Source organism: Anguilla anguilla, chromosome 17 (genome assembly GCF_013347855.1).
Source record: "Anguilla anguilla isolate fAngAng1 chromosome 17, fAngAng1.pri, whole genome shotgun sequence".
NCBI classification, from domain to species: Eukaryota; Metazoa; Chordata; class Actinopteri; order Anguilliformes; family Anguillidae; genus Anguilla; species Anguilla anguilla.
In genome coordinates, this window is record NC_049217.1 from 24,725,434 (window position 1) to 24,737,761 (window position 12,328).

Consider the following 12,328-nt stretch of genomic DNA (forward strand, 5'->3'; position numbering starts at 1 on the left):
CACCGTTTGAATGCTGGCGTATGCGAAGTGGGGATTACACGCTGCACCTGGTGAAGTGCTGAGGACTGGACATTGAGGGCTTGGCAGTGTCGCAGAACGAGAGAGGAATGTAGCGCAGCAGATTTGTGTGCGACAACAAATGCCGAATGGAGCTGGGAGCGCATTCCAGAACATCCAGCAGCCAATCAGTCCGATCCGTTTCCTGCTGAATCACTGCTCTGCACTTTACCTGCTCAACCGATTACCCTGATGCCCCTGGAACATCTCTGCACAGTTCTGAATTTTGTTTTGGAAACAGGGCTCTACAGTGCTCCTATTTTAGGGGCATATCCTCCTGAAAATTGATGTATGCTAACAGGAAAAACAATTTAGGGGCACATCTAATTGTGATTCATTAGTGCTCTCCTACATTTTTCATCTTAGGAGCGCAAGCGCTCCTTGAAAGCATGTTAGTGTAGAGCCCTGTAGAAATATCCCCCAGCTCTCCACTAATAAAACCTTTTTCTGTTTTTGGCAGGGTATCGTTTATTTCACTATCAAAGGATTTTGTGTTCGTTCACCCTGCACCAATCTGTGTGCCCTTTCACTGTGACAATCAAAGCAATCTTGAAAACCTTGATTACATTTAATTTGCCACAACTGCAGACTTTGCAAAAAGTAAAAGAGAAGATAAAAAATAAATCACACACTGAAGTGTCATGTTTAACAACCAGTATGTCTGTCTGTCTGTCTGTTTTCATGAATGGGTGTTCCCCCAACTGAAAACAGATGGCTTCTGTTTACACACGTGTCTGACCTACACACGGACATTGGCAGTGTGTTTCTGTGTTTTGGGACAAGGAGACAATTCCCTAATTCATTAATGGCCTTCCCTTTTATAATCTGAGATCTCCAATTGAAAACTCAACCTACCTCTGCCAACGGTTTTAAACAATACCTTCCCTATCTTACTGATTACAGCGATTTTGATGGGGAAGGTGGTGAAGGTCAAGTTGGGGGGGGGGTATGGGTTGGAATAGGCACGCGTCGATGAGGGGGTCTGAATCAGAGGCGGGTGGGGGCTCAGCTTTAATCCCCTTAGGTCTCCAGGTTGTATAAGAGCACCATCTCCACATCATCCACTCCAAGAAAGCCCAATCCAGACTGCATTGCCTGAAGCTAAAAAGGAAGCTGCTACACACACTGCTGGTGAGTACCGTACTACAGACTGGCATGTGCTGTGCTGTACTGTGCCATGCAGTGCTGTGCTGTGTGTAACTGACACAGCACAGCCTATAGGTCATATTAGATTAGGTTAGAATGTATTGCTCACTTTCACTTTAAATTTATTTTTTGCCTCACCTGAATGCAATGACATATGCCTTAACAATGTGCGATTAAAATTCATAAAACAAGCCTGCGATCAAAATAGCAAGAGAACAGCAGCATATTAGAACTTAGAAGAATGACCTAGCTCAGGAGGTAAGAGCGGTTGTCTGGCAGTTGGAGGGTTGCCGGTTCGATCCCCGCCCTGGGCGTGTCGAAGTGTCCCTGAGCAAGACACCTAACCTCTAACTGCTCTGGTGAATGAGAGGCATCAATTGTAAAGCGCTTTGGATAAAAGCACTATATAAATCCAGTCCATTTACCTATTAAAAATGTGAACAATGAATGAAGGGGCAGTTGGTGTGTGTGGCTGTGCTCGGTTTATTCGATGCCCTACGCTAGGGATAGAGGACTCGTGAATGATGGCTCTGCTAGCCCTGGACAATCTGAGACAGGAGCCTTATGGGCTGTACCTTGCAAATATCTAAGCAATGTGCGGCAAGTGACCTGTGCATTCCTTTCAGGTTCAGATGTGAAATTATTCCCGGTTGGTTGTTCTACTTTCCATTTATTAAGCATTATCCAATGATAAGAAAATGGGAGCCAAGATTTTTTTTTGCATTGATGGCAGGGGATGGAAGGTCAAGAGGTGATCAGTGAGGATTAGCAAATAGGGAACCAGGATGTTCTTTTCAATTTGAGTCCAGATTCAAGAGGGGGGGACTGGTTACCTGCCATACATTGCTGCAGTCAACATCTCTCTGTAAATGGGTAATATGGACAGGTATATTTGCTGGAGAAATGAATGGTGTGTTTTAAGTGTTTTAAAGAATAGGTGGTCTGACAGCTGCTGCAGCCAACTAGCTGATACAGTATCATTTTTGGAATGGTGTATGCTAAGCTATTAAGCTATATTTTATAGCTTAATAGCTTTGCTTTTTCTGCAACACACAGTATGTACCGTGCATGGCCAACAAATATATATTTAGATTTGTATTACAGAGTGCTGACTTAAGACTGGCTTGACAGTGGCAGCATGACTGGTATTATTAAGATAAAAAAATGTTTAGTGTGGCGTATATTTACAACTTCATCTTCCTGTTCGTTGGGGCTAATAAAGAAATCTGGACCAAGAACTGGCTAGATCAATTGCTTATCAATTGCAGCACCGACAAAATAATTCCCCTTTGTGCATTAATTCTGTATTACATGTATAACATTATAATGATAACAATTAACTTTGGACTAAACTATGAAAGTACTTTAACCCTTTAAGGTGTAAGATCTAATATGTACATATGTAAGATCTAAATATATCTTAACTGAATATTGTAATGCTGAAGTAACAATTGTCACTGGTAACTGGAAGCAATGGGGTTTTAGAATGCTAGCTTAGAATTTTGAAAAAAACATTCCAAAAAAAATCTACTCTTCAAAGCGTTAATATACCAAATTAAAGTAGAGCATTAGCTATAGTGTGAATGCTTGTTAGACTGAGCAAGGGATTATGGGAAGTGTGTCATTATCAAATAGCGATGGCAATACAAGGATGCCGCTCCCCTAGTCCTGAGGGGTCAGTATTTATAAACGTTCCATCATCCCTCTTAATAACAAACAAGAGGATTCACCTGAAGCCACCCACCTAAGCTCTGGATCAGACTGGCCTGTTATAAGCCTCCTGGTGAGGCATGCTTAGATGGGCATAGAGGAACGATTAAGACAGGGTGGCAAAGACTAAGCCCCAGAGTATTCGCCAAGTCCACAGATCCTCTATGGCAACGAGATGGACCAATAAGCTCCTTTCATTCTTCCATCCTGGCTATTGAATTGCTATATGAGTTTCTGGGTGTCATATGAAAGTTGAATGAATATTGGAATGGTTCAGCTTTAGTGGAAGACAGGCTGTTCTATCAATGCAAAGATTGCCATTACCATCTTGTTAGCACAGAGAATCCATACTCAGACACCAGAAGCTTGTGGACTCCCAGCCCTAATTGCTACCCTGGCAAGCCTGAAGGGTGTCTGAGGCTGAATTATTCCTTGTTAGGAGCAGAATTCCTGAAGAAAATCATAGGTACTGTACCAGTTATTGTAACAGATGCGCAAAACAGAGCATCCAGTTTTGCTGTTAAAGACCCATCAAGTGTCTTATCTTTTCTCTCTCTCTATCCACATTCTCCATCTCTTTAGCTGCATCTCAGAGTTGGTCAAACCAAGCCACAGCCTTCAGTGTGCTCCCCCATCACCTCCGGAGCCCCAGCTAGAAGCTGATTCCTTTGCTTCCTTCGCCCATACTCCTCCAGCTCTTGAAGATCTCCCACCTCTTGCCTACCATCAAGTCGCCGAGGCATGAACTTGGCGGTGGCCAAACCCGAGCTCAAGGCCAGCGCGCGCGTGTCCGGCGGGAGTGCAGCTGCCACCGCGCCACGCAACGGCCCGCCAAAGTTCAAGCAGAGGTCGACCCGACAGTTCAAGAGCAGGCCCCCGAAGAGGGGCGTCCTGGGGTCAGTACTAACGGCCACTAAGCGCCTCCATTCACCGTTCAAGCCCCCCCTGTGGTAACCTGCTGCTCCGTACATCCATTCATCGAATAGCTCTTCATGTTAATTGCATGTTAGTTTCACAAAGTAACAAATTACCTTTTTTTTATATGCTTTGCAATATATGTATATATTACTTTCAAATTAATCTGAGTGTTAGAAAATAATTCCCTTCTGCTTGCTCAAACCCACTCAATGTAGCTGAAAGACTTGAATCATGAATAAGGCACTGCTGTTGAACCCATGAGCAAGTTATTCAAGCCGGAAGACTTCACTATCCACCCATACAAATGCACAAAATGTTAATTCACGCAGCAGCCCTGGAATAGTGTCTGCCAAAGTCCACAGATATGACCGCCATTACTAATACTATTGCTGTTGCTACTCGTACTGCAACTGCTAATGCTGTAACTACACATATATTACCACCTTCACTGCTACTTCTAATGCAATATGCAACACTCGGCAGGGGACATGGTTCCTGTTTGTGTAGCACTGCCCTGTCTCTGATAAGCTCCCCGTTTGAAATGTGTAAAATCCTTGAACTGTGAGTGACATTAACCAAAGCTTGCCATCGCTTTGCTCAGATTCGGTGATGATATCCCTGGGATGGAAGGCTTAGGAATGGGTAAGATCAGTATTCTACAGTATACCATAAATAATGCATCATCTGAATACCACATCTGTGCTTGAATTATTTAATATTGTATAATCATTGTTTTGCTAGGATGTCACATTGAGATAAAGAATCTCATTTGTAAATGTCTTGCTTAATCTATCTTAATCTTAATCTAAAAAAAGTTCACATGGTAGAGGGACCCTCGCAATGTCCCCATAAAACGTGTGCACTTCATAGTGTGCCTGTGATGGCATCACACGATGCCCTGATATCTCGTTTTTAGTGCACAAGAGATTAGTGTTAGCGCAGAGAGGAGGAGGAGGAAGTGTGGCCCCATCTCCCTCAGTGGATAATGGGGTCTTTGTTCTCTTTCCTCTGCAGACATCACTGTCATCTGCCCCTGGGAAGCTTTCAGCCACCTGGAGCTCCATGAACTGGCTCAGTATGGCATCATCTGAGTCCTCCACCTTCCCACAAGCCCCTCTGTGTCTCATCCTCCATCCTACTCAAGCAACCTGTCTGCAGCTTGCTCTCTGCTGTATCTGTTCAAGAGGCACACAGATAACAAAAAAGCAGCTAAATATGATGTTATGGAAATATATATTTAAAAAAGGCCACCGTGAGACTGTTACCCCTCTTTGTAACTATTTTTTTAGTGTCTGGTATTTCCTGCAGCCAAAGTTCTCTGCCATCTCAGCTATTGTTTTACAATTTTATTTATTTCCACTGAAACAAATGATGACTTCAGTTATCCTATGTTGTTCTTATTTTTCTATTCTTTTTTATAAAAATATTCTAATTCATTTAAATTAGGATTTCCATGAAATTAACCTGATTAAAAGTGCAGTATAATATTCTGCTTTTATTCTAGCTTAGGTTTTATTTTATTTATTTTTATTTATTTTTAACCATTTTCTGCATAGGTATACTCAGGGATAAAAGCCTTTGTCTGTTTATGTCATTTGTTAGCAAACACTGTAGTGACAAGATAGTTGTACTTTCTAAATGGGGCGCCTTGCTTCTGAAGGTCAATCTGAAGAGAGTGTTGGCAGGCTGTAAAGAGCACTCTGGATAAGAGCGTCTGCCAAATGCCTGTAATGTATTTCCCGAACTTACATGCAATATGCTAATATCGATTGTGCGAGGACACCCAGTTTTATAATCCTAGCCACGCCAATACACGCCACGCATAGGTTATTTACGTACAGTGATCAAGTAAAATAGTTACAGTGCAATTTTTTGAGATGCAGTATTGAATCGTTCGTAGTGTGGGAATTTACAAACGCGCATATTACTGGATATTCTTACAAACACACAGATAAGTTGCAATACAGTACACACTACCAATATTATCGTAAGAAATACACTTACTCATGAAGTTGATCCTCAGCTGGATCAGTTCGCAGTTCGAAATGACACCGTTCTTCATCAGTGTCAGCTTCAGTGTCCGGACCTGATGAGTTCGCGTCTTCATGGTCGCTCTCCCACAAAGCATGAAGAACATCCAGTCCAGTCATTCGTGCCATTTTCCGAAATGAAATGTAAGGATTGCCCGAGAAGACGTGGGCTATGCTTCTGTGTGACATTTTGGTAAATGGTAAATGGACTGCATTTATATAGCGCTTTTATCCAAAGCGCTTTACAATTGATGCCTCTCATTCGCCAGAGCAGTTAGGGGATAGGAGTTAGGTGTCTTGCTCAAGGACACTTCGACATGCACAGGGCGGGGTTTGAACCGGCAACCCTCCGATTGCCAGACAATCAGTCTTACCTCCTGAGCTATGTCGCCCCTATTTTATCCTTGTTTACAGTAGGCGCTCTCGCACATAAACGCATCGCCCCTCCCCTGCCATCGATAACAATTAGCATGTCATTATCTTGTGAATGTGGTCTGGGCGTACTTACTGCCGAGCGAAAATCACATATTAATGAGAAAGACTTAGCACATGGCAATGGTCTGTTTGATCTCATTTTAAATAGCTTAAAACAATTCATATTATTATGGGCACATTGGAATGCCACGATTCAAAGGTTCATGTCAATGTCTTTGTTGTGTCCGTATGATAAAAGCTCGCGAAGTTATTCATCCAAATAGCAACGAAATCTTGTCGAGCTCCGCCAGCGGAGCTCTCAACCCCAGAGGGTTAAACAGAGTGAATGAAAGTAACATTGCACAAACAATGGCCATGGGATGCACAGCCTATGTTTTGGGCATTATTAACGCGATTTTACATTAATATTTCCAACTGTGACTTTAAGCCGCCATTCGGAAAAAAATGCAGCCGGCTAACGCTTTCAAAGTTCAATAGCTCCCAGACAATAGGGCGTAGGACCATCAAACCACTGCTAGAGTGTTCACAGACAGCGGCCCCGAGAAGCAGAGCCCATGCTTCAGACGTTACCACCCCGCGGGATTTTACACAAATATTTCAAACTGTGACTTTAAGCCGCCATTAGGAAAAAAATTCAGCGGGCTAACGCATTCAAAGTTCAATAGCTCCCAGACAATAGGGCCTAGGACCATCAAACCACTGCTAGAGTGTTCACAGACAGCGGCCCCGAGAAGCAGAGCCTATGCTTCGGGCGCTACCACCCCGCGCGATTTTACACGAATATTTCCAACCCTGACTTTAAGCCGCCGACCGGAAAAAAATGCAGCCGGCTAACGCTTTCAAAGTTAAATAGCTCCCTGACAATAGGGCCTAGGACCATCAAACCACTGCTAGAGTGTTCACAGACAGCGGCCCCGAGAAACAGAGCCTATGTTTCGGGCGCTACCACCCCGTGCGATTTTACACGAATATTTAAAACCCTGACTTTAAGCCGCCAACCGGAAAAAAATGCAGCCGGCTAACGCTTTCAATGTTCAATCGCTCCCAGACAATAGGGCCTAGGACCATCAAACCACTGCTAGAGTGTTCACAGACAGCGGCCCCGATAAGCAGAGCCTATGCTTCGGGCGCTACCACCCCGCGCGATTTTACACGAATATTTCCAACCCTGACTTTAAGCCGCCGACCGGAAAAAAATGCAGCCGGCTAACGCTTTCAATGTTCATTAGCTCCCAGACAATAGGGCCTAGGACCATCAAACCACTGCTAGAGTGTTCACAGACAGCGGCCCCGAGAAGCAGAGCCTATGCTTCGGGCGCTACGATCCCGTGCGATTTTACACGAATATTTCCAAACCTGACTTTAAGCCGCCGATCGGAAAAAAATGCAGCCGGCTAACGCTTTCAAAGTTCAATAGCTCCCAGACAATAGGGCCTAGGACCATCAAACCACTGCTAGAGTGTTCACAGACAGCGGCCCCGAGAAGCAGAGCAAATGTTTCGGGCGCTACCACCCCGCGCGATTTTACACGAATATTTCCAACCCTGACTTTAAGCCGCCGACCGGAAAAAAATGCAGCCGGCTAACGCTTTCAAAGTTCAATAGCTCCCAGACAATAGGGCCTAGGACCATCAAACCACTGCTAGAGTGTTCACAGACAGCGGCCCAGAGAAGCAGAGCCTATGTTTCGGGCGCTACCACCCCGTGCGATTTTACACGAATATTTCCAACCCTGACTTTAAGCCGCCGACCGGAAAAAAATGCAGCCGGCTAACGCTTTCAAAGTTCAATAGCTCCCAGACAATAGGGCCTAGAACCATCAAACCACAGCTAGAGTGTTCAATGACAGCGGCCCCGAGAAGCAGAGCCTATGCTTCGGGCGCTACGACCCCGTGCGATTTTACACTAATATTTCCAAACCTGACTTTAAGCCGCCGATCGGAAAAAAATGCAGCCGGCTAACGCTTTCAATGTTCAATAGCTCCCAGACAATAGGGCCTAGGATCATCAAACCACTGCTAGAGTGTTCACAGACAGCGGCCCCGATAAGCAGAGCCTATGCTTCAGGGCGCTACCACCCCGCGCGATTTTACACGAATATTTCCAACCCTGACTTTAAGCCGCCGATCGGAAAAAAATGCAGCCGGCTAACGCTTTCAATGTTCAATAGCTCCCAGACAATAGGGCCTAGGACCATCAAACCACTGCTAGAGTGTTCACAGACAGCGGCCCCGAGAAGCAGAGCCTATGCATCGGGCGCTACGATCCCGTGCGATTTTACACTAATATTTCCAAAACTGACTTTAAGCCGCCAATCAGAAAAAAATGCAGCCGGCTAACGCTTTCAAAGTTCAATAGCTCCCAGATAATAGGGCCTAGGACCATCAAAGCACTGCTAGAGTGTTCACAGACAGCGGCCCCGAGAAGCAGAGCCTATGTTTCGGGCGCTTCCACCCCGCGCGATTTTACACGAATATTTCCAACCCTGACTTTAAGCCGCCGACCGGAAAAAAAGGCACCCGGCTAACGCTTTCAAAGTTAAATAGCTCCCAGACAATAGAGCCTAGGACCATCAAACCACTGCTAGAGTGTTCACAGACAGCGGCCCCGAGAAGCAGAGCCTATGTTTCGGGCGCTACCACCCCGCGCGATTTTACACGAATATTTCCAACCCTGACTTTAAGCCGCCGACTGGAAAAAAATGCAGCCGGCTAACGCTTTCAAAGTTCAATAGCTCCCAGACAATAGGGCCTAGGACCATCAAACCACTGCTAGAGTGGTCACAGACAGCGGCCCCGATAAGCAGAGCCTGTGCTTCGGGCTCTACCACCCCACGCAATTTTACACGAATATTTCCAACCCTGACTTTAAGCCGCCGACTTGAAAAAAATGCAGCCGGCTAACGCTTTCAATGTTCAATAGCTCCCAGACAATAGGGCCTAGAACCATCAAACCACTGCTAGAGTGTTCACAGACAGCGGCCCCGAGAAGCAGAGCCAATGTTTCGGGCGCTACCACCCCGCCCGATTTTACACGAATATTTCCAAACCTGACTTTAAGCCGCCCATCGGAAAAAAATGCAGCCGGCTAACGCTTTCAATGTTCAATAGCTCCCAGACAATAGGGCCTAGGACCATCAAACCACTGCTAGAGTGTTCACAGACAGCGGCCCCGAGAAGCAGAGCCTATGCTTCGGGCGCTACGATCCCGTGCGATTTTACACGAATATTTCCAAACCTGACTTTAAGCCGCCGATCGGAAAAAAATGCAGCCGGCTAACGCTTTCAAAGTTCAATAGCTCCCAGACAATAGGGCCTAGGACCATCAAACCACTGCTAGAGTGTTCACAGACAGCGGCCCCGAGAAGCAGAGCCTATGTTTCGGGCGCTACCACCCCGCGCGATTTTACACGAATATTTCCAACCCTGACTTTAAGCCGCCGACCGGAAAAAAATGCAGCCCGGCTAACGCTTTCAATGTTCAATAGCTCCCAGACAATAGGGCCTAGGACCATCAAACCACTGCTAGAGTGTTCACAGACAGCGGCCCCGATAAGCAGAGCCTATGCTTCGGGCGCTACCACCCCGCGCGATTTTACACAAATATTTCCAACCCTGACTTTAAGCCGCCGACCGGAAAAAAATGCAGCCGGCTAACGCTTTCAATGTTCAATAGCTCCCAGACAATAGGGCCTAGGACCATCAAACCACTGCTAGAGTGTTCACAGACAGCGGCCCCGAGAAGCAGAGCCTATGCTTCGGGCGCTACGATCCCGCGCGATTTTACACGAATATTTCCAACCCTGACTTTAAGCCGCCGATCGGAAAAAAATGCAGCCGGCTAACGCTTTCAATGTTCAATAGCTCCCAGACAATAGGGCCTAGGACCATCAAACCACTGCTAGAGTGTTCACAGACAGCGGCCCCGAGAAGCAGAGCCTATGCTTTGGGCGCTACCACCCCGCGCGATTTTACACTAATATTTCCAACCCTGACTTTAAGCCGCCGACCGGAAAAAAATGCAGCCGGCTAACGCTTTCAAAGTTCAATAGCTCCCAGATAATAGGGCCTAGGACCATCAAACCACTGCTAGAGTGTTCACAGACATGCGGCCCCGATAAGCAGAGCCTATGCTTCGGGCGCTACCACCCCGCGCGATTTTACACGAATATTTCCAACCCTGACTTTAAGCCGCCGATCGGAAAAAAATGCAGCCGGCTAACGCTTTCAATGTTCAATAGCTCCCAGACAATAGGGCCTAGGACCATCAAACCACTGCTAGAGTGTTCACAGACAGCGGCCCCGAGAAGCAGAGCCTATGCTTCGGGCGCTACGATCCCGTGCGATTTTACACGAATATTTCCAAACCTGACTTTAAGCCGCCGATCGGAAAAAAATGCAGCCGGCTAACGCTTTCAAAGTTTAATAGCTCCCAGACAATAGGGCCTAGGACCATCAAACCACTGCTAGAGTGTTCACAGACAGCGGCCCCGAAAAGCAGAGTCTATGCTTCGGGCGCTACCACCCCGCGCGATTTTACACGAATATTTCCAACCCTGACTTTAAGCCGCCGATCGGAAAAAAATGCAGCCGGCTAACGCTTTCAATGTTCAATAGCTCCCAGACAATAGGGCCTAGGACCATCAAAGCACTGCTAGAGTGTTCACAGACAGCGGCCCCGAGAAGCAGAGCCTATGATTCGGGCGCTCCACCCCGCGCGATTTTACACGAATATTTCCAACCCTGACTTTAAGCCGCCGACCGGAAAAAAATGCAGCCGGCTAACGCTTTCAATGTTCAATAGCTCCCAGACAATAGGGCCTAGGACCATCAAACCACTGCTAGAGTGTTCACAGACAGCGGCCCCGAGAAGCAGAGCCTATGCTTCGGGCGCTACGATCCCGTGCGATTTTACACGAATATTTCCAAACCTGACTTTAAGCCGCCGATCGGAAAAAAATGCAGCCGGCTAACGCTTTCAAAGTTCAATAGCTCCCAGACAATAGGGCCTAGGACCATCAAAGCACTGCTAGAGTGTTCACAGACAGCGGCCCCGAGAAGCAGAGCCTATGCTTTCGGGCGCTACGACCCCGGCGATTTTACACGAATATTTCCAACCCTGACTTTAAGCCGCCGATCCGGAAAAAAATGCAGCCGGCTAACGCTTTCAAAGTTCAATAGCTCCCAGACAATAGGGCCTAGGACCATCAAACCACTGCTAGAGTGTTCACAGACAGCGGCCCCGAGAAGCAGAGCCTATGTTTCGGGCGCTACCACCCCGCGCAATTTTACACGAATATTTCCAACCCTGACTTTAAGCCGCCGACCGGAAAAAAATGCAGCCGGCTAACGCTTTCAAAGTTCAATAGCTCCCAGACAATAGGGCCTAGGACCATCAAACCACTGCTAGAGTGTTCACAGACAGCGGCCCCGAGAAGCAGAGCCTATGTTTCGGGCGCTACCACCCCTCGCGAATTTTACACGAATATTTCCAACCCTGACTTTAAGCCGCCGACCGGAAAAAAATGCAGCCGGCTAACGCTTTCAATGTTCAATAGCTCCCAGACAATAGGGCCTAGGACCATCAAACCACTGCTAGAGTGTTCACAGACAGCGGCCCCGAGAAGCAGAGCCTATGCTTCGGGCGCTACGACCCCGTGCGATTTTACACGAATATTTCCAAACCTGACTTTAAGCCGCCGATCGGAAAAAAATGCAGCCGGCTAACGCTTTCAATGTTCAATAGCTCCCAGACAATAGGGCCTAGGACCATCAAACCACTGCTAGAGTGTTCACAGACAGCGGCCCCGATAAGCAGAGCCAATGTTTCGGGCGCTACCACCCCGCGCGATTTTACACTAATATTTCCAACCCTGACTTTAAGCCGCCGACCGGAAAAAAATGCAGCCGGCTAACGCTTTCAATGTTCAATAGCTCCCAGACAATAGGGCCTAGGACCATCAAACCACTGCTAGAGTGTTCACAGACATTACATTACATTACATTACATTATAGGCATTTAGCAGACGCTCT

At 46.6% G+C, this 12,328-nt stretch overlaps 1 protein-coding gene across 2 annotated transcripts; it reads left to right on the forward strand.

The window, feature by feature from the left end:
• Window positions 1–1,121: 1,121 nt before the first annotated feature.
• On the forward strand, window positions 1,122–5,168 carry LOC118217275 (retinal rod rhodopsin-sensitive cGMP 3',5'-cyclic phosphodiesterase subunit gamma-like). Of its 2 annotated transcripts, XM_035399142.1 has the most exons (4): window positions 1,122–1,188; window positions 3,496–3,809; window positions 4,433–4,473; window positions 4,846–5,168. In XM_035399142.1, exons 2-4 carry the CDS (start codon window positions 3,655–3,657, stop codon window positions 4,920–4,922), a joined length of 273 nt encoding a protein of 90 aa, XP_035255033.1. In that variant the 5' UTR covers window positions 1,122–1,188; window positions 3,496–3,654; the 3' UTR covers window positions 4,923–5,168. The 2 variants fall into 2 exon arrangements, with proteins under 2 accessions (XP_035255033.1, XP_035255034.1); XM_035399143.1 differs by lacking the exon at window positions 1,122–1,188 and having other exon boundaries at window positions 3,418–3,809.
• Window positions 5,169–12,328: the final 7,160 nt, after the last annotated feature.